The sequence below is a fragment of the Eublepharis macularius genome, chromosome 12, assembly GCF_028583425.1.
Source record: "Eublepharis macularius isolate TG4126 chromosome 12, MPM_Emac_v1.0, whole genome shotgun sequence".
Taxonomy (NCBI): domain Eukaryota; kingdom Metazoa; phylum Chordata; class Lepidosauria; order Squamata; family Eublepharidae; genus Eublepharis; species Eublepharis macularius.
The window spans coordinates 35436790-35462557 of record NC_072801.1 but is presented as its reverse complement, the minus strand read 5'-3'; the positions used below and the strand labels follow the sequence as shown (position 1 = coordinate 35462557).

At 43.5% G+C, this 25768-nt stretch overlaps 2 protein-coding genes across 6 annotated transcripts; one reads left to right on the top strand and one right to left on the bottom strand.

The window, feature by feature from the left end:
• Nucleotides 1-798: 798 nt before the first annotated feature.
• Nucleotides 799-10756, bottom strand: KLHL11 (kelch like family member 11). 2 transcript variants are annotated; one of them, XM_054992999.1, is made up of 3 exons: nt 10249-10756; nt 7725-9022; nt 799-3981 (listed from the first exon to the last, which is right to left on the bottom strand). In XM_054992999.1, the coding sequence occupies exons 1-3, from the start codon at nt 10749-10751 to the stop codon at nt 3965-3967; spliced, it is 1818 nt and encodes a 605-aa protein (XP_054848974.1). In that variant the 5' UTR covers nt 10752-10756; the 3' UTR covers nt 799-3964. The 2 variants fall into 2 exon arrangements, with proteins under 2 accessions (XP_054848974.1, XP_054848973.1); XM_054992998.1 differs by having other exon boundaries at nt 799-9022.
• Nucleotides 10757-11896: 1140 nt separating this feature from the next.
• LOC129340572 (tRNA N(3)-methylcytidine methyltransferase METTL2-like) lies at nt 11897-24146 on the top strand. Of its 4 annotated transcripts, none has more exons than XR_008598029.1 (10): nt 11897-11994; nt 13006-13097; nt 14157-14539; nt 14949-14998; nt 15872-15932; nt 16632-16771; nt 17298-17404; nt 19492-19557; nt 21425-21554; nt 21744-21801. XR_008598029.1 is itself a non-coding variant. In XM_054995442.1 (9 exons), exons 1-9 carry the CDS (start codon nt 11900-11902, stop codon nt 21923-21925), a joined length of 1176 nt encoding a protein of 391 aa, XP_054851417.1. In that variant the 5' UTR covers nt 11897-11899; the 3' UTR covers nt 21926-24146. The 4 variants fall into 4 exon arrangements, 1 of the variants encoding a protein (XP_054851417.1); XR_008598031.1 differs by having other exon boundaries at nt 17298-17423; XR_008598030.1 differs by lacking the exon at nt 21425-21554 and having other exon boundaries at nt 17298-17423; nt 21744-21828.
• Nucleotides 24147-25768: the final 1622 nt, after the last annotated feature.

Below are 25768 nucleotides of genomic sequence, written 5' to 3'. Positions count from 1 at the left end.
CCTAGCTGCAGTGTCATCAATATTAATTTAGGACAACTTTCTTTGCTACTTCCCCTTTTCCAAGTGGATGGCCTGAACAGGTGCCTGGATCTGATAAGAGAACCATTGAGAGCATGAACAAACTCAAGTCTGGAGAAGACTGAACTGCTGTTGGCCAATATAGTTCCAGAACCCCCTTAAAAAGCCGTCACACAATTCAGGGGAGCTTTTCAATACAGACTACAGATAGGAAGTACACATCTCCTCAGTAGCGCTATTAACCATATTTCTGTAATGGTACTCAAACTCTGGAATTTCCTCTCTGCAAAAGCTTGCCTGGCACAGAATTTGCAAGCTTCAAGACACCTGATAAAGATGTTTTTATTCCCCGCAGACTTTTAGAACCCCTTCCCTGGTTTTGATGCTTCACCAGATTATCTTGCTTTTATCCCATGGCTCTTTTAATAAGCTTGTCTTGGTTTTATCTGATGCGGTTATAAAATGGTTGTGTTGCAATGTTGTTTTGGCTGCTTTTAAACTGTTTTTAGAATTTGCATTAGTGTAAGCCAGCTCATAGATTATAGGCAGAGCATAAATGTTCTAAATAAATAGATAAATTAAATTTCCAAGTTGCTTTCCCCACATTTGTTCTAGAAGTGTGGGAGGTCTTCATGGCTAAAGAACACCATGGCTACAAACTGAAACTGGAGATAGATCTCTGAGACCAAGATTTAAATTCTGTCTTTTGTTGGAGACCACAAAGTTAGAACATGTGCAATAGCAGCTTTGAGTCAAACAGACACACCCATGACAATGATAATAGAGAAATAAAAGGTTTATTGAAGTCAGATTTAGAGTGACAGAACCGTAGTACAGCATATATTGAATAGCAAACATTTTAAATAAGACTTTATGGACATCCTTGGCTTCAAAAGAACTCTACATGGAAGGAGAAAAATCTGCATTTCAGTCAACAAAGCTGACTTAGCTCCACTTAGAGAGAAGCAAAACCAACTGGGGGCAGGATGAGGAATAGAACATGTGCTGCCTTTCAAGTTCCCTGATCCAAAAGAAATTCTTAGAGCTGCCATCTAACTTTTAGTGCTACAACATGTCACTTTATTGGGATTTAGTGGGGGGAAGGAGCTATAACAGCAAAGTGCCGCATAACTAGGATGCTGCCTTAAGGCAAGAGTCCCAGAATTACAGAAGGAAGAGGCGGAAAACAGACCGAGATGACAATACGAGTTCAGCTCTAAAAGTCAATGGAGTGACACTACAAGACAGCTGGCTATCATACCAGTGGCATGCTGATAACAGCCTATGTAACGCACTGCAAACATCAGCATTTTATATCTTTTTGGTAATCTGTGTTTTTGTTGCTGTTACCTTTACAGCAACAGAAGTTCTTTATGGCAATGTTAGCAGCAGAGGCTACATCAACATATCTGTTGCTTTTAAAGACTAAGGGGCAAGCCGAACTGGGCACACACGAACACAAAGACAAGAGCTTGACTCTTGTAATGGGAAGATTATATGCAAATCTATGTAACCTACAGACAATTATAAAGTCGGCTCAAGAGCTGTCAAAAATTATTCAATTTCATTAACGCCACAAAGGAGAAGGCAGCAGCGTGCAAAGCATGCATCACAACAGAGGATCAGAACAGCTTTTCAAAGGGGGATGATGGTCACCTACGTTGCTTGGCAGCTAGTACCTCTGCATGCCCTGCAACTTGTCACCTGCAATTCTGAGGTATTTTGCTAGAAGCAGCATGACTCCTACAATGAGCGACCATGTTTGTTCAGACATGCCCCACTGATTCCAGTGGGACTTCCTTGGTACTGTGCTTAGGAATGCAGCGTAGAGTTGCACCTCCCCCCAGGTGTGGGATGGGCACACCTTGGATGGCCCTTTTAAGGATTTCCATTTGCTGGGTGACAACTCAACTAGCAATGTCTTTCAACACTACATCTACCAAGTGCTTTGTCAAGAAGTCATGTGATTAAACATGCATCATAACAGCTGTGTGAGAGACTCAGAAGTGGGAGCAGGTTAGTGTCCTAACAAACACCCAACATTTATATTAAGAGATCCCAACATTTGACACAACTTGTGGCGTGACAAGACTGTTTGCTATAAGCGATTGGCATTCACAAGCATTTCCAAGATGACAGAATTTGTTTTTAAAAAGCAAAGCTTACCAGTCAGTTTGTAAGAAGACTATCAATAGCCAACAGATTTACTCATTTGTGGATACTACCAACCAATCACATTTTGCACCACAGGCCAGATATAGCTGTTGAAAGGTCTCAAAACTTGTGTTGCATTTCAACTACAGACACATGTTGGACCATGCCTACTTTACAAACTTAAACTGATTTTAGTCAAACTTTCACCAGAAAAAATCCTGTTAATTCTAAGGCTGCAACACTTGACAGAACATTGAACAACCTCAGAAAAACAATTAGAAATCCAGTTAAAACACTAAGTTTCCCCAGATGCATATCCATAATTGACTTTACATATTTCATTTGATCAGCACCTCTGTTAATGGTTTGTACTGGCTTGGGGTGAGAGATTTATCTATCAATGGCTGGGTCTCTCCAGTTGCTCTGCCTCACCTACTTACTCAAGAGGAAGCATCTTTGGGTGGCTGCTAAAAAGGCAGACAAACTGGGAGGGGCGGTGATGGTGGGAAACATATACCCTGCTTACACATTTGGGGGAATCAACTTTCTGTTAAGCTGAGAGTCTTTCCAGCCATCATCTTCAGCTTGTACTAATAGATCAATATGGATGATCACAAAGTTGTAACAAACCTAACCTTTATTTTAAATTCTAAACTTAGCAGAAGTTCAAGACTGGTAGGCACTGATTAATGATTTGGTGAATGTTTTAATATTGTAAACTGGTTTGGGGACTCTCCAAAATTAATCAACTAACTCCCCCCACAACACTTTTTTTTTAAAGTATTACCCTGAATTACCAGATGACAGAGAAAGCTATAGATGTGGGCAATAATGAAGGTGGTTCTTTAGAGGAAAAAAATTATTATTCTAAGAACAGACACCTAATAAAAATATCTGAATAGAGGCTCCCTTACAGACTGATGTGACTAAAAGTTATTACATTGTTCAGTCCTAGATCAAACAAAATCTCCCCTCCAGATGATAAACAGAGCAGCAGTGGAATGAGAACCTTTTCTCAAATGAGAGCCTTGATATTATCCTTCTGGTCAACCCCTCACTTAGGAAGAATGACATGAGATGCTATCTAAGCACTATATCTTGACATCCAAGTCAGTAATGAAGTTATTTGGAGAAGTAAAAGGACATTAAACTATCACTAGGCAACATCAATATAGTTTCAGATTTTAGTTTCATTAGTTGAACTAGGACTGGCAAATAGCCAGCCTGTATGTAACATATCAACTGCCAAGTGACACTGTACTTAAGTCTAACTCGATAAATTGGGGATAAATTATTACAAACTTAGGCATTTTCTTTAAAGAAACTGGGTTGTTGCAGTGTGATTGGGTAAATACAGTTAAAAATACATTAAAAAGGAGAAAAGCAAAAATTAGGGCCAAATGACCCCAAACTTCACAATACAATGTGTAATAAAAATAAATCCACAGATTCATTCATTCCTGTTACTTTGAATTGTCTGTTTTAACTCTGACCTAAGTCCACGAGTTTTCAACAGATTAATGCTAGCTTTGCAAAGCATCTACCTTCACCATAAATAAACTGGTACACAGACTATCCTGATGCCAGACAAATGGACACTGCTGGGATCTTGTGACTTTGTTTTACAAGAATGCATTAGTCTGAATTTTATAGAAAGACAGTTATTTAATGCACACTAGTTTCCAAGCCAAAAGAAAATAAATCTAGCAAAAGGTGGTAGTAGGGGAAGAAATGCAAGTCAAGAAACCTGAGCACACCCATGCAATTAAGACTTACCCTCATATCAGAGACATTAATTAAGGCTTCTGGCTAAATAGGAAAAATAAGAATAGAAAGTCCTTAAGATATCATTTCTTTCTCAAAACAAAAAAGGTTGTAAGATTAACATCTTCCCAAAGATGTATTAAATAATCCCCCTTTGAAGGCTACTCTCAATATTTGGGATAAATGGCAGGAGAAAGTAACTCCAGTAATATCTCTAGCATAAACTTTTTTGGAACAAAACTGATCCCCTCCAGGCAGAGAATAGGGTTCTTTTTCTATTTGGAAGATGTATAATCCACAAATATGTCATGTGACTACAAAATGGATAATATTACTAAAATAAACTATACAGCAAAAACTTTCATCTGATCAACTCCCTTGGTTTCCAAATGTCTTTCGATAGCAACATTTCATAAATACCCCAGGTATTAAAAAGCAAATTACAAGGGAGGTAACACAGTTTGAGAAGATAATAAATAACCCTACTCATCTACATAAAACTAAATCTATTCTATATTGGGGACATATTCTTGGTGCATGGCCCCCAGTAATGTATATAAATGGGGAAGAAACATTTGCTTGTCTTTTGATACTAAAGTATGCTCTCATACAGGGACTAGTCCTTTCTCCTCTGCTTCCTTTAATATAAGGGAATTTTCTTTTAAAAACATGATGTAATGGTATCTGACTCCTCAAAAGTTGTAACAATTCACAAAATATATTCATCTTTGTGCTGGAGAAAATCTGGGGAAACAAGTATCTTCTATCATACCTGGCAGCTTTTTACAAAATTCAGCATTTTTGGAACTTAATTAATTTTGGAACTTAGATAACATGTTCAAAAGAATACGCGGATACTCTATTCCCCTTCAAGCCAAATACAGATGATAAACAGATTCCTCCAATTAGGCAAGAACTTATAAACTCACTTTTGGTGGCTGCCAAGTTACACACAGCTCAAAAATGGGGGGGGGGGGAATCCTCCCTACTATTTCACCCTGGTACTCAAAGATCTGGAAAATTATGGTACTAGATAAAGTTATCATCCCATCCTACCTATACTGGCAACTTTTCAAAGAAACGGCTCCCTTTCATTTGCACACTGAACCCAAAGACAATTTCTGTTAAAAATCCCTCACTAAACTTAGCCCAATCTATATACTTTAAACACGAACTGAAGCAACACATTTTCTTCTTAATATATTGGTTAAAACTGATTTTTAAATTATTATATAGTGACAGTTGCTGCAATGACTTTCTTTTCTTCCTTTTCTTTGCCTTATGTAAACTCTACAAATTTGTTTGGCCCCTCCTGTTTGTAACATTTCAGGCTTTTTGTTAACTGTAACTACTGAGGAATCTGTATTTAAATAAAGACAGGACTTTTTTTTAATAGGACAATTTGACAAACATTTTCCAAATGTTAAGACACTGCTTCTTGCTATTCAAACAACCATGTTGCCATTAACTTTCATAATAATCTTGGCCAAGGCAGACCTTTCACACCAATTTCTCATTCTTCCATTGAAATGCTCTTAAGTCCTCAAATAAATTTGGACCAGTTAAGGTAGGGGAAAGTGTAGGAAGACTGGTCAAGGTGAAATAACTGGAACTCTTCATAGAAAGCTCTTACTGACTAGGCAAAGACAGGCTGATTTTATTCTAAGAAGTCCATTTCACAAAAGCTACGCGGTTACTAGTCAGGGCTTGGTTGCCATTAACTATTCCCCTTCAGCTTCTGCACATCTTACTATAAAGTGAGAATGCTACAATGGAAAGGGGAGGACTACATCTTGTTACAATAGTTCTTATTAGAAGGCTGTGGTACCAAGAACCAAGAATAAATCCCAAGAACATTCTGTATCAGCCAGCAGTAGGGGCAAGAAAACTCTACCAAAGTATGCTTGCGGGAGAAGGGGGAAAGAGAAAAGGAGTGGTTCCTTGGCCATACTGCAAGACAACTGCTTTGGACAGCTATGCATTTTGTCAGGAGACCATCATTGTAAACTTTCTCCCTTGGGATCCATATGTAAAGAAAAATGAAGTGTTTTGTCATATGGCTTGCTGGTACAGGATTCTGCATTTCACACAATTCCTGACTGTGCAATTTGTATGCCTGAGGAAGAATTTTCTGAAGTTCCATACTTTGAATAAAAAGACTTTTGACCTACTTTCACCTTTTACAAATCAAAAGTACCCTTTAGAAAGTCAAAGTCTTTCTTTTTGAGAGAAGGGAAAGCAGTGGGTAACTTCTACTATTCTCAAGAAGTCTTGTGTTACAACCATTTAGTTTAATTGTCTGCTGACAGAAAATAAGACACTGAAGAGACAGTAACCCTTACTGTCAGAAACTACACACAAGCTGAAATTCTTTCACTTCAGCCAAAGTGTCAAAGACTCAAAACAGTCAGGGAAAGGAATGGTATATTATGAAGGTAAAAAGATTTGATTGTCAAAGGCAGATTGGGTGGAAATCTTTCAAATCAGATTTTCTCAATTACCTGCCTGAAGACACATGCAGTCACTCCCTCCCCCAAACTCATACACCTATTTTCTAGAAGTTCATTCCACTTTCTCCCTGCATTGATGAACTCCTAATTTTCAGATTATGAATTTGGGTTTGTAGAGTTGATCTATTTGGTCTTTTCACTAATTTATTTAAGGCCACAATCCTGATCCATTTACATAATATCCATTTCACTGAAGTTAATGGACTTACTCCAAAGTAGTAACAGAAGCTTCCAAAAATTACAGCAGATCCCTCAATGACTCAAAAACCATTTAATATAGGACTGAGGATGATCCAACTGTTGAAATCCATTTTCATTAATAACCTTTAAGTAAACTCTAATATCACTAGATAAACACAACTATAAAATATTTATACGCATAGGAACATGCTGAAGTTAGCAAGAGATTGTGCTTTACTCATATTTTAAACTATTGCACATGGCTGCAAGTGTCAGAAAATTAAGCATATTCATACTACCTGAAAAACAAAATAAAAGCCTTAAAATAAAACAAAGCCTGGAGTAGTGTTACAAGATTTTCCACAATATGGATGTGTTAAATTAATTTTTTGTTGTTGCTAAACACATGTATTAAAAGAAGTAAAATAAAACCTCATATTACAGACAAATTCTTTCGTCTCACTGGAATAAATGGGTCATCCTGGAAAAGGGGTCAGTTGGGCTGCACAAAACCCCCAGACTTTTTCTTCACATGTCTACAGATAGCCAGAGCAATTCTTCCTCTGACTTTTGTTCTATATATGTATTTTAATGGAGGGATTAAAGACTCCAGCAGTTTGCTAAGTGTGCCTACCATATACTATGGCTAAAATACATTAACTTCTCCTGAGGTGCTGGCAATCCTGGCAAACTGTTTAACACCCAGAAGGCCAACCTCCTTTACTAACCCAGTGCTTTAGCAAATGGTTTAGGTTATGATTAGGGGACCACACGGCAACACAAACAGGCCTTTCTCAAACTCAATTTATTCACGTTAGCACTCTATCTGAGACCGTGGCATCCTCCTCAAGCTTAAGGAATGACGGTGTATCTCCTGCATTTGTCGAATCCGGTCCTTCTGCCACATTAAATTTTGCGGCATTGGATATCGCTGGGTACCATGCAAGGACCGGAAAGGGATTCTCACATGAGAAGCTGTTGCCCGACAGCGAGGTTGGGGCATGGGAGGAAGCAGCAGCCAGCGCTTCCTCTCAGCACAGTAGCGGTAAGCCTCTTTCCTGTACTGTTTGTCTATATCATCGCTGTTCTTCCACCCACCTATGATGAACACATCATCTTTGTAATAGCATATGGCTGCCCCTTCAATGCTAAGAACCTCCGGGGGCAAGCTTTCCAGAATATCATCAGACACCTGGCCAGAAATCTTCCTCTTGGCCTCTTCATGATCCATGGGGTAGCTTCTGGGACAACATGAGGCTGTGTGATAAAAATTGGTGTTGGCCACAGCCATTTGGAAGCAGCAATAATTGTCAAGGAGTGGCAGAGACTCTGTATCCTGCCACTGTCTTGCATCTGCATCATATCGGATGATGACAGCCCTTAAACCATCTTCCGTTTCTCCGTCCACTGGTGTGCGAGCAGCCATGTAAACAAATCTGTCATCTATAGTGATCACTTTGACATCCCGAAGTATCTTTGGCGCCGACTCTAAATTTTGCCATTTATCTTGGTCTGGATGATAGACAGCTACTTCTTTAAAGCCAGGGCTAAAATTCCCATGCCCTCCAATGCTGTATATGCTCCCATTTACCTCAGCAAGACCAAAGGAATGTTTCCTAATTATTAGATTGGAAACTTGCTCCCATACATTTCGATTTGGGTTGTACCTTTCCATAGTCTTGGCAAAGCCAGGCTCCATGGAGCCTGCTACATAAACATAGGATTCTGTCACTGCAACAGCATGTCCATCAAGGTGATTGTGTATATGTGGCAAATTCACCCACCTATCTTCATCAATGAAATACCCTACACATTCACTCAAGTAGTCACCTCCCTCAGACACGCCACCAATTACCATAATAACATCCATATTTTGTCCAAAACGAGGCAGCAAAGTTACAGGTGAAGTGACTTGTTGAAAGGTGCCTAACTGCACATTCTCAGCCCTGAGAGCATGGCTTTCCACTGCTTCTGACACAAGTTTGAGGCAAGCTTCATTGCTTGATACTAGCCTTTCAGATTTGACATGGCGAGTCAAGTAAGTGGGTTTCATCTGAGACAGTCGGAGAAGTTTAAAGAGTTCCCCAAAGTACTCCTCTCTTTCATCAGGACTCCTCTGAACCCACTTTAAGACCATCTCAAAAAGAACTTCTTCTGAATCCACTGTGATTTCTAAGTCTGAAAGCCAGTCTCTGATGAGGTGGAATGGGAGAGTGTAGAATTCCTCATCTTGGATGACTTTGTAGAAATTCCTCCTGATCATATCTGCAGCTTTTAGAGCCAGCTGGTTCAAGGAGTACATGTGAGCCAAACTATGGATAGCCACAGAGTTGGAGAGAGTTAGTTTCTTCTTGAGAAATTCTCCACAGAACTCTTTTAAACGTATCAATAAAAACCTGCAACAGAAAAACCAGCTTAGAATCAGCTCACAGAAGAATAAAACATATTATGTAAAATATTTGAAACCTGCTTTTGTGTAACCACAAATTCACAGTGGGTGATTACTTCTCTTTGCAGACACACAATAAGCTATACTCTCCTCCCTACAGTTTTTCCCAGCTTAAGATGCTTTAACTGCTTAGATGCAGAAAAAAAGAAATGCCCTACAAAACTGGGATTCAAATGGCCCTACAGATGGCAAATCATATTTGTACTTCTGTGCAAGAAGTAAAACCATTTGGGATGAAATAACCTGAATACCAGATACATTCATTACATGAGAGTCAGCTGTTACAGGCTCTGTCAAGGATGTGAAACAAGTAAAGAAAGTTAGAAAAGATCATAGTGCAATCTGCTGCCTTTTTAAGCTGGTATGTCTGAACTTCTCTCCTCTGTTGCTCTTTATTACACAGCTGCTAAATGAAACAGAAGATAGGCAGAGATCACCAACTAGCAAAGAAAGTAGAAGGGAAAGCCTCCAGGATTCTGAAAAACTACAGAAAGACTTGCATGTAGCTACTTTACATATGATAAACATACCCTAAAGCAAGGCTTGAAACCTGAAATGTTGCCCCTTTACAAAAGGGAAGGGGAAAAAACTTGCTTTAGGTACTGGAAGTTTGGGACTTGCTACTGTATGCACTCTGCCATCTCTTCCTCTACTTTTCTTACAATCCCACCCTCTTGCAGCCCTAGTTCATACATGCAAAGGAAAAGGGTAAAGACCCAAGGAGGTAGAATGGATAGCAGCATTTCAAAGGGCAATTGGAGGAATGCTATGCTACATTACAACAAAGAGCGAGAATATAACTTTTCTCCACGTAATAATTTTCTATCTACATGCTTTTTTGAGAGCCAGCATGGTGCAATGGTTAGAACATCAAAGTAGGATCTGGGAGACCTAGAGTTGAATAACTGCCCCAGAAGTTGATTATGCCTGCCACTCTCTCTAAGAGACCTTGAATAAAAGAGAGATAAGCCTCTTTGGGGGGCAGGGGGAACCAGCTATGTCTAATGAATTTTTAAAAAAAATATATTCAGAGCTGGAACCTCTTTTCTACAGCCTGAAGTCGTGCACCCCATTCTGTCATCGCGTTTTCCTGCATATATGAACTGGGTCTTTTAACGAGGATTTTGTTTTAACAGGATTTTGTTTCTCGCTAGCATAAGCCCGTTTACTCACCTGTCAGCCAGCTCCAGAACCTCGTGGACGTTGCCGGGACTGACACGGGCTCGCCCTGTATACATGAAGCTGATGACGGTTTCCACCGTCTCTGGATCGGGCCCAGCCTCCGAATTCCATTTACGCAGCTCCACGCGACCCGAGCGGGACTCGGCGAAGTCCCCTGAAAGGAGAGGCGCGAAGTACTCGGTGGCGGCTGCCAGGACCGAGCGGTGCGCGCGGAACTCGCGGGGGGGCGGGTCGTCGCCGGAAAGGCGAGCCCCGCCCGCGTCCCCCTCCCCGCCATTGCCGCCGCCGCCGAAGGCCAGCGTGACATCACAGAAGAGGCCCAGCCGCCGCTGTTCGTTCTGCCTCCAGGCCAACTCGGAACAATGAGCCGCGCACGAAAACACTTCGGAGTCAGGCTCCGCATCCGGCCCGGCCTCGTCTTCCAACCCAAGGGGGCTGCCTTCTGGCCCACCATTCCCGCTTCCCTCAGAGTCGCCTCCTCCAGCCGCAGCCATTTTGGTCGTCCCTCAACTAACTCGGAAACAGATTCCTCGTCCGCATTCTGCGCCCAAATACGTCACATACGTAACCATAGAGCGGGAGAAAGAAAAAACTTCCGGCATTAAGTTTAGGAAACCTCTCTTACCCCATAAGAAATGTTTCAGTGGTCCTCCCACTTCTGTGAGAAATGGCAGTTAATCGGAGGCTCAGCCCACACGGCCGTTTGAGTGTTCGGAGCTGAGCTCTGGCCCCTTCTCCTGAGCGCGCTTGCCTCTGGAGGCTGTTGGAAATGTGGAAATAATCAAACACACGAGTTTGTGCTAATAAAAGTTACTCTAAACGAGCGTTAGTCAGAAAACATATTGTTTACATACACCCCTATACACTGTTTTAAATGTTCCTTCATAACACTGTTCTTTAGTACAAAAGATAATTTACATATCTTACACAGCTCAATTCTATCACTGTTTACTTGGGAGTAAATTTCAATAGTTCTTGCATCCCAATAGGTATGTTTAAGGCTGCAAGTTTGTGTTATAATAAGCCTAGACTAGTGCAGAGGTAGCGAGGGGCTGGATAAAAGTACAATCCAGAAGATTCTAAGCCGACCCTCATGAAACGAAATAAAATCAACGTTTTGTTTCATGTCTTCGCCTTGCCCGGAGTTGGAGGCGAGAAGGGGCGACCAGAAGTGGGGTGCTGGAGCTTCACACACAAGCAACAAAATCAAAAAGAGTCCAGTAGCACCTTTAAGACCAACCAACTTTATTGTAGCATAAGCTTTCGAGAATCACAGTTCTTTGTGATTCTCGAAAGCTTATGCTACAATAAAGTTGGTTAGTCTTAAAGGTGCTACTGGACTCTTTTTGATTTTGCTACTACAGACTCACACGGCTAACTCCTCTGGATCTATGACCACAGAAGCAACAATAAATGATAGCCGCGGTCCTATGCGCTAGCTTGATAGGCCCATTGTCTAAAGCGCGCTCAAGCCCGCACTGGAAGACGCTGGAGTGAAAGGTTCCGTAGAAACTCCTGTGCGCCCTAGTCACGCCTGCTAGGCGGGCAGCTGGCCTCCCTCCCGGCCGCGGGCGCTCTCCAGCGGCTCTAAGCGGAGGCGCGCCCCAGCCGGTCGGCTCTATTCGCTGGCCGCTGCAGCTCCATGGCGGCTCCAGGCAACTGCCGAGGCGGGAAAAGGACGCCGTTCAGAAGCCGCTTCCTCACCGATCCGGCCCGCCTTTTCCAGCATAACGCCTGGTAAGAAGGAGGCGGCGGCGGGGGCGCCCGAGGAGCTCGCCTCCCCTGGCTTGGTCCGGGACAGAGTCGTTGCAGCCGAGGCCCGCCTCGGGTTGCTCAGCTACCCGGCCGGTGGACCCGGAAGGAACAGGGTGAGCCCCCTCAGTCACCGCTGGCTGGGGCTTGCCTTGGGGAAGAGGCCTAGGGCCTTGGGATCCTGCTGTGGAGGCTCCTGGAGCCGGTTGTACTCGACACGTTTAACTAGAGGCTGATGGCCCCTTAAGGGCGAACAACGAGGTTGATTCCTGCAGAAGCTTCCGGAGATTAGAGGCCACTTAGTCGGCCTTTCAGGAGCCGCAAACTACGGTTACCAATCTCCAGGTGGTGGCTGGAGATCTGGAATTACAACTGATCTCCAGACCACAGAAATCAGTTCACCTGGAGAAAATGGCTGCTTTGTAGGGTGGACTCTATGGAATTATACCATGCTGAGGTCCTTTCCCTCCTCAAACCCTGCCATCTCCAGGTTTCACCCCCCAAATTTCCAGGAATTTCCCAACTTGGAGATGGCAACCCTACTGCAAACTAACCCGGCTACCCCTCAGGAATGTTTCAGTCATAGCCTTGCTTTGAAATCTTGAGCCTTTGTTCCAAAATCTGCCATTTTATTTTCTTTCCACAAAGATTGCAGGGTTCCGGGGCTCCTAGCAAGCAAGTATGAAATCAGCTAGCCTCCTGACCACTGGGTCTGGCATCCAGGATTCAGCAGGAAAAGAAGTAAATCAGGAGCCCCAGAGGAACCTTTAAAGACTAACAGCATTTATTCCAGTGGATGCTCTTCTGTGTTAAAGCTTGCTATGTCAGTTGCATTGGAGTGTTCCCTGTTGAAAACTGATGCTGGAATAAATTGTGTTTGCCTTTAGGGTGCTACTGGACTCCTCTTTTATTGACTGCTGCAGACTTCATGCAGCATCTACATCAAGGGTTCACCAAGATGAATTAACATTTCCTTCCACCTTTTCCTTCCTGCAGGGATAATGTGGAGTGGTCTGAAGAGCAGGAAGCAGCTGCACAAAGGAAGGTACAGGAGAACAGTGTGCAGTTTGTATCTCCAGATCAGCAAGGTACTCCCAAGTTTGCCTGGGCATATCTCTCCTTTAAAAGCTCCAACAACAATTTGACCATGATGCAAAGAAAGTGAGTTGTACTTTAGCCTCTGTGAAATCAACAGGTCGAGGTAGTGACTCTCTTTCTTCTGGATTGTGGCCATTGTTTTTCTGTGACCCATGGAATGCTTCTTGTGTATCTGGAGAACTGGCAACTGAGCATCCAGAATTCAGTAGCATTGTCACATGTCAAAGTGACTACTGTCCACCTACCTAGGAATACAGGTCTCCAGAGGTGGCTTCACATCTCATCTTGAAGGCTTGCATGAGAAAATTGGGGAGGGGTAGTTCCAAGCAGGATGTTGTCACATTGGGAAGGATTCATAGTGCATGTGTGAGGAAAAGAGGAAGTAAAATGCGAACAGGCTGAAAGGATGTGATTCCACCGAAGCTAAAGACCTTTGAGATTATGTTTATGTATGTACTCTGACTCTTCCTGGAGAGAGAGAATAAAGTTCCCAATTAATACTCTCTCCAGACATTTGGCTTCAGCAAGGTTGCAATCAGTAGATTTCTATGGACTTAGAAGGGTGTAACTCTGTGCAGGATTGCACTGTATATTGTGCATCTTAACACTGTTCCCTGGGGTAACCTAAACCTAATAGATGTGTTTGGCAGTTTCTGGTATTTAATGGATGTCAGGAAGAGGAGCAGTATTCACTTTATCTCCTAAAGATGGAATGATGAGTAGTATGAAGACGATCAACTTTAGGGAGAAGCCTACTCAACTGTGCACAAATGAAAGAGTGAAGGATGCCGTTTTAGGGAAGTTATACAATTTAATTTCCTGGGGAAAATGTCAAGGAAAATCTGGCCAAGTGTCTTGATTCAGCCAGGTGCCTTAAATGCTGAGTGTGTTGGACTAGGCAAACTTGGAGTGTTCTTTTCCAAGTTTTAAGTTGTGGTCTCCTAAAGGGCTGAATCCTGTGTGTGACTTGGGGCTCCCTACTGTTGACTGGGAAAAAACTTTGGCATATTTCACTCTGGCTTATTTCTCTTCTGCCTTCTTCTTTGCAGAGGCCTATGAAGCCAATGCCAACGAATATTGGAATGAATTCTACAAAACCCATGAAAATGGCTTCTTCAAGGACCGCCACTGGCTTTTCACAGAATTTCCTGAACTGGCTCCAAACCAAAATGTCAGTCAGAATGGCACGGCTATCTCTGAAGACAGTGGCTCTGTGCAGCAGTCCAAGCGCTTGGGCCCTGGGTGCTACTGTAGCAATGGGCTTGATATAGTGGAGGAGACTGGGGCCTCAGAGCACCGGTCAGACTCCAAGATGAGCAGTTGTAACGCTGTTTGCCAGTTATGTACACAAGTGGAAATGGCATCACAGAACCTGGGGGAAATAAGACTGAATGACTTCCCAGGGTCGTCTGCTACCTACCGGATACTAGAGGTACTAGTACAGTAAAGCATCCTTTCTCTTGTGGAGAGTCTGCTTCCTCTGAGCAACCCTCCAATAAAGCTAGCTTTTCAATATACCTTTTTACCCATGCTTTTAATTAGGGGGTTTATCTTTCCAGCTTTTTAATGGTCTGCTTCTGGTCTGAGCTCTGTATTTAGGATAGTTTCATTCTGTTTATGTCCCTGGGCTTGTTTTAATGGTTTATTTTTATTTTTATAGTTTATTATTATTTTTTAAAATATTTTAATTGTAAGCCACCTTGACTGGGCCTCTGAAGAGGCTGCATAGACATCTCTTAAATAAAGAACAACAGGGGAAGATAGAGAGCTTTCTTGACAGCTTCAAACCTGCAAATGTGTACAATAAGCAACCATTTCAGCTCTCTTTGTTTTACTGACAGGTGGGCTGTGGTGCTGGAAATACAGTCTTCCCCATCCTCCAAACCAACAAGTAAGCTAGATTGTAAGCCTGAAGTTGTCAGCTGATGAAAAGAACTCTAGTCTTAAAAGTTTATTTTTCATCTTGCTTACAGTCGGACTCCAGTGTATTGAGAGCAGATGCTTAGAAAAAGCATGTTTTGGTTTTGCCTCACTTCAGTGTACAGGTGGAGGGGTCACAACTTCACACTCGCTTTGCCATATGTGTACTGTGTGTGGCTTTGCTAGGTGGGGTATATGCAGGTAAAGAAGGGAATCGGATAGAAATTATTTTCCCCACTTGCATGTAAAGCGTTACAGACCTGGGAGGGTTCAGAACATTAAATAGATTTGTTTATTCAATAGAGGGTTTAAATAATTTTACTTCTATCAACAAACACTCCAATACCTTGCTTTATTCTTGGTACAACACTGTGGAGTAGATCTAGAGATGACAGCCTACCTAAGGCCTGCCCCAGTCAGCTTCCTTCGGGAAGCTCCTTCGTCCAGGGAGTTCAGTGCTCCAGACATGGTCTCTCCCCACCCCCACCCCCTGCCATTTTACACTCATTAAAGCAAATAGGCCCCAGATTCTGTCCTTGCTGTGCTTCTGGCCACCATGTTCTGTCTTGCTTCTATTTGTCTGAAATATTTCAGTCCTGTCCCTTGTGCCCAGCTTGGTTCTCAGAGTGCCCTCTGCATGACACACCCTTGCTACTGGCCAAAATAGGGGGGCGGGGAGCACTGGCCAGCTGTTGATTCTAAACCTGGCTGAATTGTGATGCATTACTCTCTAGTCACAGCCATCCTAACTTCATCCAGTTCTGCAGTGTTGCTACTTCCTTATATCTGGAGAGCTAAAAATAACACTGAGTGCCCTCACTAGTTTTTCTCTGGTTAATTTCAGTGATCCCAACCTGTTTGTTTATTGCTGTGACTTCTCCAGTAGGGCAGTGGACCTTGTCAAGGTAAAAACACCGGAGAGATTGCTTATCTTCATTGCTAGAAGATGGGAAAGCCTCCCTGTTTCTAAATATTTACACCCTTTCACTCACTGTAGTCTTGTGGATCAGGGGTGGGGGATCCGAGACCTCCTAATAGACCATCTGTCCCTATTCTTCCCATACTCACCCTGTAGTGGAAAGAACTCCAACCTTTAGTTTCAAAATGAGATTGGAGTGTTTGTGCCACTATATGTCAAACGTATGCAGTCTCTTCTGCTCCATTTCTTCTACTTTTTACTTCTGCATGAAAATGTTCACTTTAAAAATGTTAGATTAGGATTTGGGAGATCCAGGTTGGAATCCCCACTCTGCCTTGGAAGCTTGCCTAGCTTACCTCACAGGGTGGTTGTGAAAATAAAATGGAGGAGAGGAGAACAATGAAAGTCGCTTTGGCTTCCTGTTGGGGAGAAAAGTGGAATATAAATTAAGTAATTTTTTTTTAAACCCTTAATCTGGATGTAGCATTAGAGGTATCCTGCTGCTGAAATCTGTGGTGGACAGTAAAATGTTTTGGAATGTGGTGGAGGGAAGATCCAGGTTCAGACATTAAGCTGTTAGATGGGACTTCAACAGGTTTTTGCATCTTGGCCTAACCTCCTTCGTAGGGCTGAGATGAGGGTAAAATAACTGTGTTTTAAAAGTGATGATTGTGTGGACATACAGGCTCATCCAGAATATGACACGTCTCGCTGCTTTGCCTTCGTTCACGACCTTTGCAAAAATCAGATGCCTTTTCCAATGCCAAATGAGAGTCTTGATGTGGTGGTCCTTATCTTTGTCCTTTCGGCGCTCCTTCCAGAAAAGTATGTAATGCTGCTCCTAAATTTCTTGTTTGCATTGTTCAGATGTGCTGCAAAACTGCAGTTTTGTGGTGAGACACTCCTGTGTGAACAGGTGTTGCAGTTAGGGAAACCAGTGAAAGTTGTGATTGTTTGGCTTGGAACACAAATTTATCTCACACATTTTAATACGGAGACTTTGGGAAGCACCTGCTGTGTGTTTGCTCACCACACAAATTGTCCCTTTGGTCAGCTCTACGCTGGGGTAAAAATAAGCTTAAATAGTGTGATTTTCAGAATTTCATTTTATGTTATGAGTCAGTTTAGAAGTCTTGATTTTAAAATGTCATGGTTGTGATTCTTGTAACTGGGGAAGGGATGAGAGTTCACTTATTGCTAGTTACAGAAGTAAAGCCTTAAAAAAGGATTAACTATACTGGAAGTAGGCGTGAGTGTTAAATTTTTCCTGACTCAGTTAATTTTGGTAAAATGAATGATTAACAGTGGTTGTAGAATCTTTCCTTAAAACCTTTTTTATTCTTATCTCCAGAATGCAGCGCGTAATTAACAGACTTAGCCAGCTTCTAAAGCCTGGTGGAATGATTCTATTACGAGATTATGGCCGTTATGACCTGGCCCAACTCCGCTTCAAGAAAGGTGTGTTGGAACATTTGAGGTGGGATATAGTTCTCCCTCTGATTGATTTGCATTCTTAAAAAAAGTTTCCAGCCTTCATGATTGGAAAAATGAAAGAAACAGTAGAGTGTTTCTGGGAGGGTGTGGGAAAGGTCCTGTCACTTTGGGTGGGTGCACATGGGAGAGGTTAATGTCACATAATCCTCTATATGGATGAGAGTGGGAAAAGGGGAGGTTGGGTTTTGTTTCCTCATCACTTGCACTTGCAGCTGTTAGCCCATAGCACTACATCCCATAAGAACCTTGCTGGATTAGACTAGTGGTTTGTTTAGTCGAACATTCTGTTTCACAGAGTGGCCAACAAAGAGGGCATAGAGGCCAAGGCAGCTATTGCTTCCCAGTGCTGGTATTCAGAAGCTGACTGCCACTGGATGTGGAGGTTCCCTTTAGTTGTCACGGCTAGTAGCTCTTTTTTTTTTCCTTTTAAAATATATTTTTTATTTTAAACTGTAAGAATGTACAAGAACAGACAATAGTATAACGGCTAGTAGCTCTTGATGGACCTATCCTCCAAAAATCAAGTTTCCCTCTTGAAATCATCTATGCTTATGGCCATCACCAGATCCAAGACAGTGAATTCCAAAATGTAATTACTTGTTGCAGAAATAAATCTGTTTTGAATCTATTGCCCATCAATTTTAGTTCTAGTAGTATGGGAGAGGGCAAAAATTCTCTCTCCACTTTCTCCACCCCATGTATGATTGTATAAATTTATTTATTTATTCATTCATTTATTTATGTCATTTATAGTCTGCCTTTCTCACTGAAACTCAAGGCAGATTACATAGTGTGAGATTAGTACAATCAGTGTCAAGGACATTTCCATAAACAATGTCATAGGATAAATAAATGAAACTTTACAAAGCATTAGCAAGGATCCAATACAGAGTTGAAGAATTGCTGAAACAGAACATAATCAGTTCTAGGACTGACATTAGACAACATGAAGTACAGGTAGCATATAGGAGTACAAATTTAAAGCAAGAGATAATATGTAAGCTGACATAGTGCTGGAGTCTATGGTCCCTAACTCATTAGTGAAGCATCTGAGACCCCCTCCCTACAACACCACACTCTTATCTGAGTAAAAAGCCTTTTTGAATAATTCGGTTTTCCATCATTTGCGGAAAGCTAGGAGAGTGGGATCTCCTGACCGCCTCAGGCAGGCTGTTCCACAAGGTACGGGCCACCACAGAGAAAGCTCGTGTATGGGCTGCTGTTGATTTCACCCATGTGCAGGCAGGCACCTGTAAGAGACCCTGTTCAAATGAGCGAAGCTGCCATGGAGGGACATAGGGAGGGAGGCAATCCTGTAGGCATGCTGGCCCAAGGCTGTGAAGAGCTTTGTATGTAATAACCAATACCTTGAATTGAGCACAGTAACTGATAGGTAGCCAGTGGAGTGACTGTACGATGAGAGTAATGTTCATGCTCCTGCTCGCTCCTGCTAACAGTTGAGCTGCAGCATTTTGCACCAATTGGAGCCTCCTAGTTAACTTGGATGGGAAACCAAAGTATAATACATTACAATAGTCAAGTCTTGATGTTTCCATAACATGGATCCAGGCGGCCAGGTCGGCTATGTTGAGATAAGAAGCTATCTTCCAGGCTAGAGTGAGATTGTAGTAAATGTTTTTTGCTGCTGCCTTAACTTGTTTTTCTAGTAGTAGTGCTGGATCCAGTGTAACTCCTAGTCTCTTAACTGAGTCTGCAAGGGTCAGATGAACTCCATCAAAAGTGGGGAGTACAATATCTTTCAAGATATGTTATGTCCTTTCTTAGTTGTCTTTTTTTCCAAACTGAAAAGCCCCAAACTCTTCAGCCCTTCTTCACGGGAAAGCTTAAATTGTCTTGGTTGCCCGCTTCTGCATTTTTTCCAGCTCTGCAATATCCTTTGCACTGGAGCAAACAGAACTGTATCCAGAATTCTAAACGAATACAGTCATGCTGTCATCTTTTGGCCTTTAATTCACTGTCTCTGCCATCAACTGCTCTTAGCAGTTGTCATAAGCAGAGCTGTAATAAAAATCTACCACCTTCTCTTCTAGGTCAATGTCTGGCTGATAATTTTTATGTGAGAGGAGATGGCACTAGAGTTTATTTCTTCATGCAAGGTAATTCACTTGCAAGCATCCTCATGGCATCTTGAAGGTTACTGATCTTAAGGAATGAATCAGATTGGCTTGCTGTGGGGTAGAAACCAGATGGAAGTAAAGCGCCGGAATTGCTGAGTGCGTTTCTTCTTCTCAGGGGACCGGAGGGTGTCCGTGCACCTCAATCCTGGACCATTCTTTGTCTTCCTTGTTGGTAACCCAAGCCTCCTGGTCAGACCTCAGAGGAATCTAAAATAACCCTGATGGAGGGTGGGGACTCCGAGTGGTAATGGGTAGTACGTTCTAGCCTCTAGAGAAGGAGAACAAGTGCCCTGTTGATCTGGCCGTCTGCATATGGCAATTTTGATGTGGTCAGAGGAATCTTAGCTGCAGATCTTGGATGAATGGAAGCATAGCTTCTGTGGCCTGAAGTGAGCCCAGTAGCGGAGGGCGGTTGCCCTGGGTGCAAAATTCATGGGCGTGCAAGAGACTGCACTGCACCCTTGGGGAGGCAGCCTGCACTGTCTGTGCACTGATGGGGTGGCCAGCTCATCTCCACTGCAGCCGCCCGCACCGCCGCAGCCAGCTTGGTGCCTAGTGAGCTGGCCGCAGGCAGCGTGGGCAGCCTCCCCACAGGCCCAGTCTTCGTCCACTGCAGCTGCCTGCACCACCGCAGCCAGCTTGGTGCCCAGCTGCACCGTGCCCATTGAGAGGCTGCCTGCGCCATCTGAGTGCTGATGGGGAGCCGGCTTGCTGGGTGCCGAGCTGGCCTTCCTGCAGCAGCTGAGCTGGCTACGGCGGTGCGGGCAGCTGCAGTGGAGAGAGGTGGTGCACCCTGTGTGATGATGTCATTGTGCAGGCCCAGGAGCGTGTGTCCACACTCTGCGCACACATGCATGATGTAGAGCAAAAAAGAGCTCCACTCAACCCATGCTGCACCACTGAGTGAGCCCCCTCCCCCCCATTTGCTAGCACTGGGCTGTACAGTGTCCTGCCTCTTTCCTCCTCTGTTTTGGAGGAGGGCATCAAGGGAATACATCACCAATGGCAGAGTAGATGCCACATGCTCTGCCCCACCGCCACCTTATGAACTAGCCTGTTAATGGCAAGTAATATTTATGAGATTTGATGGCTTTCTTTTTTCTTTTTATATTGTAAGCTGCTTTGAGCAAAGCAGGGTTAAAGCACCCATTCAAAAGGTCCTCAATGTCCTTTTACCACCTCCTAGTTTCTTAACCTAGCCTCTGCCCTCGCCCTCTCTCCACTTCCTGGTTAGACACAGTTTTCTATGACATTTAAATTCAGCCAAATATCATTACTTGGAACTAGGGCTCATTTTGAGGGGGAACGCGCAGGAACGCAGTTCCAGTAGTTCTCCAAAAAGGTCACATGTCAGGTAGCCCTGCCCACCTGATTTTCGGCCATTGGGCATGTTTCGGCCTGGATCAGGGCCGAAACACCCCAATTTGGGCCCAAAATGGCCAGGATCAGGCCCAAAACAGCCAGGATTGGTCCCAAAATGGCCAGGATTGGGACTCTGACAGGTGGTGGATCACTCTCCTGCTCAGTAGCGGCCCAATCCTGACCGTTTTGGGCCCCTTTTCAGCCATTTTCAGCCCCTTTTGCCATTTTGGGCCCAATTTCGGCCCTGAATGGCCAGGATTGGGTCCAAAACAGCCAGGATAGGTGATGTCAGGGGGTGTGACATATGAAAATCAGTTATGCTAATGAGTTATGCTAATAAGTTCCTGCAACTCTTTTTCTACGAAATGACCCCTGCTTGGAACTATAGTTTGTCTACATTCTAAGGGGGTTTTGATTTTGGTTTGTAACTGCTGTGTCACCAGCCCATCGCATCTAGCATTGAATTATCTTCTTGGTCCAACAGCTGTTCTCTGACAGGGAAAGGTCTTTCCCATCGGTTGTTACCCAAGATCTTTTAACTGGAGAAATCAGAGATAGTGTTTGGGATGTTCTGCATACTGAGCATGCTCTTAGTCCTGGAATCACATTCCACAGTGAGTGTCCCTTGAGTGCCCTTTCATTCTAGAATTACAGCCCATCAGGAAGTGGAGGGGATGCTAGTCCAGAGCATGTTTCTGATGGGTAAACCAAGGCTTGCCTGGGATGCTTAAATGGAGCCCTTAAAAAGGTTGCCTTTGATGATCAAGCAAATAGTTTATCTTTTTATTTTCTCCCTTCTACAGATGAGTTGGATTTGCTCTTCTCCACAGCTGGCTTGGAAAAAGTCCAAAATATAGTGGACCGTCGTCTGCAGGTGAACAGAGGAAAACAAGTTACCATGTACAGGGTGTGGATCCAGTGCAAATACCGCAAACCCCTCAGGCTGAGGAGAGACCAGAAGACACACACTCAGCACTGTGCCTAGGCTTAAGGAGACCCACTTCTTCTGAGGACTGCCCCCATAACCTGGGGGAAAGCAGCACAAATTTGGTACAGCAATGGGACTCCTTGGTACCGAGGTCAAAGAAACAGAGCTTTTCTTGGTGTAAAAATTTAAATGGGGGCTTTTCAGAATGTTTAATACCAGTAATGAGCTTGATCGCCGATTATGGCCCACAGAACCCTTCAGTGTCCTCTGATTCACAGGTCTGCCTCTGACTTCTTTGGTATTCATTCTGGCACAAACCACTTAAATCTGTCTTCTTCAGGGCCCAGATTGGACAGGCTTCCTTCTGCTGTTTATTTCTACAGGGAAAAGGGGACGTGCCTTCCCAATGGCCTCCTTTTGTTAGCATTGAAGATTTCTTTAGATACAGGAATGCGCATCACAAGACATTCTTTGTAGGCAAAAACCACTTCCATGAGCAATGCAAATGTTGGAATGATGAACACTCATGAGAGTCAGGCATCTTTTCAGGCACTATAAAATCACAACTTGTATTTTTCCAGTTCACAGGACAGCAAAGGTGATCCTGTGAGCTTAGTTCTCCTTTGCACTATATCATTCAGTATACCACTCGTGCAAGCAAGTTTTTGTTCCTCAAAGCAACTTTATTTCCAAATACAAAGCTGCTTCTTGCATTATCTGTCATGATGGCTGAAACCCCTTGTCTCTGAAGCCCCTCTGGCTTTATCATCTACCTGTTTGAACCGCCTCCATGGGGCTTTGGTTGGTTAGAAATATAGAATATAAATACATGGATTTTTAAAAAAATAAATTGGATTTGATTTAATTTGCTAAAGTTATGTTAATATATATCTTTTATCATTTAAACCAGGTTATATTAAAATCTAAATTTAATAGTAACATGTTAAAAGTCCTAGACACAATCTCTTAAAACTGGATAATGACAATCAAACCCTTGCTGTCGCGCTGCCCACCGCCCATGGAATCCACCAATAGACGGGGGAAAACCTGCAGCAAAACCGTCCAGTTATGGAACTATTCCCGGCCTGCCCGTCTTGTTCTTGTGCCGCCAATAATAGCCAGAGAACTCTGGGGAAGATTTGGAGTCCCGTTCAAAGCGGGAGCCCTTCAGCCGTTCCTCCCCGGCGGGCAGCTGTGTGAGGGTGCTTGCTCTGTGTCTCGCTGCCTGCTCCGGGCGGGGGGGGGGGGAGGAGTGGTGACTGCAGACAAGCGAGTCTCAGCACAGCACAGCACCCCTATTCTTGGTGGTCTCCCAATAGTGACTGTGGCTAACCCTGCTTAGCTTCTGAGCTCAGGCTAGGCTGGGCTATCCAGGCTGCTCTTTTAAGACCCATTGAAATCAGTGTGTTAGATCCAGCCGGTTATTTCACTCCTTTTTACCCAATACCTCTTCTTCCTACAGTGCCCGTCCAATATGGCTTTTGTCTGGGCAGGTCCCACGATCCCCAGCATAATCTTTTTAGGTGGTTAAAGGGGACCCCTCCCCCTTTCTCACCAGCAGAAATGCGGTTTGGATCCTCTCCAATAGGTTTCAAGAGTGGTTGTGACTGAGTTCCATTCCACTCATTTGATAAAAAGGTTTCCAAGTCCCACAGGTTCAAGGAATACATTAATCGAGGTTGTAGTGTGACTTTTAGTTCTGGATTGTGCCCCCTCACACATTTTGTGTAAACTGAAACAGTATAATTTCCACTCAAGGCAATCCCCCAGTGTTTGTAGTGCCTGAAACGATTAATAACAACATTTCGTTTTTATATACCGCCCTTCAGGACAACTTAATGCCCATTCAAAGAAGTTTATAAAGTGTGTAATTATCCTCAGGACAAACACCCTGTGAGATGGGTGGGGCTGAGAGAGGTCTAAGAAGCCGTGACTGACCCCAGGTCACTCAGTTGGCTTCAAGTGGAGAAGTGGGGAATTAAACCCGGTTCTCCAGATTAGAGTCCTGTCACTCTTAACCATGCTGCTGTATGTTCTATAGAAATGCCAGCATCAGGCAAATTCTTCACAGCTCACCTTTGAATCCATCCTTTTTGCTGGATCACACAAATCAAAGAATGATCTTACCAGCCCCCCAGCCATTCCTTGCTACTATTATAGTAGAAAAGAACTGTGGGCCCCAGGTGCCTTCAAGAATCTTGTTTTGTGATCTCTTCAATATTAAAGCAACCATTATTTATGTATTGAATAGCTATAATAAAACTTTTATTTTAACAAGTCTGTAGTGTCACAGGTGTATTAGTGGAACAGACAACTGTAAAGAATTGAAGAAAGAGCTGAAGAAAGAGCCAAACTGCCACACACAGTACACAGTACAAAGAGCGGGAGAGGAGTCCAACTTCCACATGAATTTCTGCAAACCAGATTCTAACATGCAAAACCAGATTTCAAGAATTTGAGTCTTAAATTATGGACAAAAATTTTCAGAGGTAGATTTCTGGTTTTGGAATGGCAGTGCTAGGGTAAGACAGATATTTTTGCCCTAAAGGTTACTGAAACTGACATAGCAAGGCAGGTCGATCAAGTTGAAAGAATTTCTGCTGGTACATTTGCTTGCAGGGTCACAATGGTTCCTGCTAGCTAAGGCATCGTTCATTTTACCAGGAAGCAAACTTCACATCTAACTCTCAACATGGCTGGCCCCTTTTAGTGCAGGAAAGGAAAATTTTCATTCCAGGATGTGGCAAGAGGGCACAGAGGAAAGGAGAACTATGTAAGCCACTTTAGTCCCCATAGGGGAGAAATGTAGGATATACATGAAATAAATACCTAAATAAATTCCTCAGATGCCTCCTTCCCTTGGAAGGCAGAATCTCACTTCCTGGAGACTGAGGAGGCATCCATCTACAATGTCACTGAGGGCCTGGGCTGCCTGTTGTACTGACAGGCAGAGAAAGGTGGGGAGAAGGGGAAACACCCAGATACGGTAAAGGAGCATCTCAGCTTGGTTTTGCCCTCTCCCTTGATATCCTCCCTCCTCCCAGCAGCTAATTCCCCCCATTGCTTCCCTTCCAACCTCTAGAGAAGCATAAGCTTGATTTAAGCTAAAGGGCCAAGAGAAGTTACCATATGACACTACATGCATCCCATGTGTTGAATAAACCAGAGTGCTGCTCTAGGTGTGGAATTATTCCATAGAAGCAAGGGGATCTAGGCCAAACTAGGTGGTTGGTACACACATCACATTGGTCATGTCTTCTTGCCTGCAAGCATCACATTTCCATCAGGCCTTCAATGCTGAGGAGGAGACATCAGGCATGCTAAACAAAAGAACAGAAAGGCACCCAACAGCTCCTTCATGATGAGTGTATTCTGAATGACTGGTTAGGCCAGATTCAGATACAGGCATGCACTTAAGAAGTCAGGGCCAATTTGACATTCAGGAGGTCCTGGTACTCCTAGAGGTGTCGGGCGATTTCCTCCTTAGGGTTGTATACCTCTAGATGGGCCCTGATGATCTGGAATTACATCTGTCCTCCAGATGACAGAGATCAGTTCCCCTGGGGAAAACTGTTGCTTTGTAGGGTGGATTCTTTGGCATTATATCCTGCTGAGGACCCTCTCCTCCAACCACACCCTCGCCAGGCTCCACCACCAAATCTCCAGGAATTTGCCAGCCTAGAGTTGGCAACCCTTTTTCTTCTTGAGGCTCCAGGTGTCTGCCTCCAACAAGATCACCATGTCCTGGTAGCTGGCCATCTCAAGGGCATAGCAGCCTTTCATCTCTCTCAGATGCCTTTGTTCTGTAAGCAGGAAAATGGAAGAGTTGCTAATGAACCGACCCAAAGGGTTACCAGGAACCTTATTGCTGACCGAGGAGGGGAGGTCCCTGACAATCCC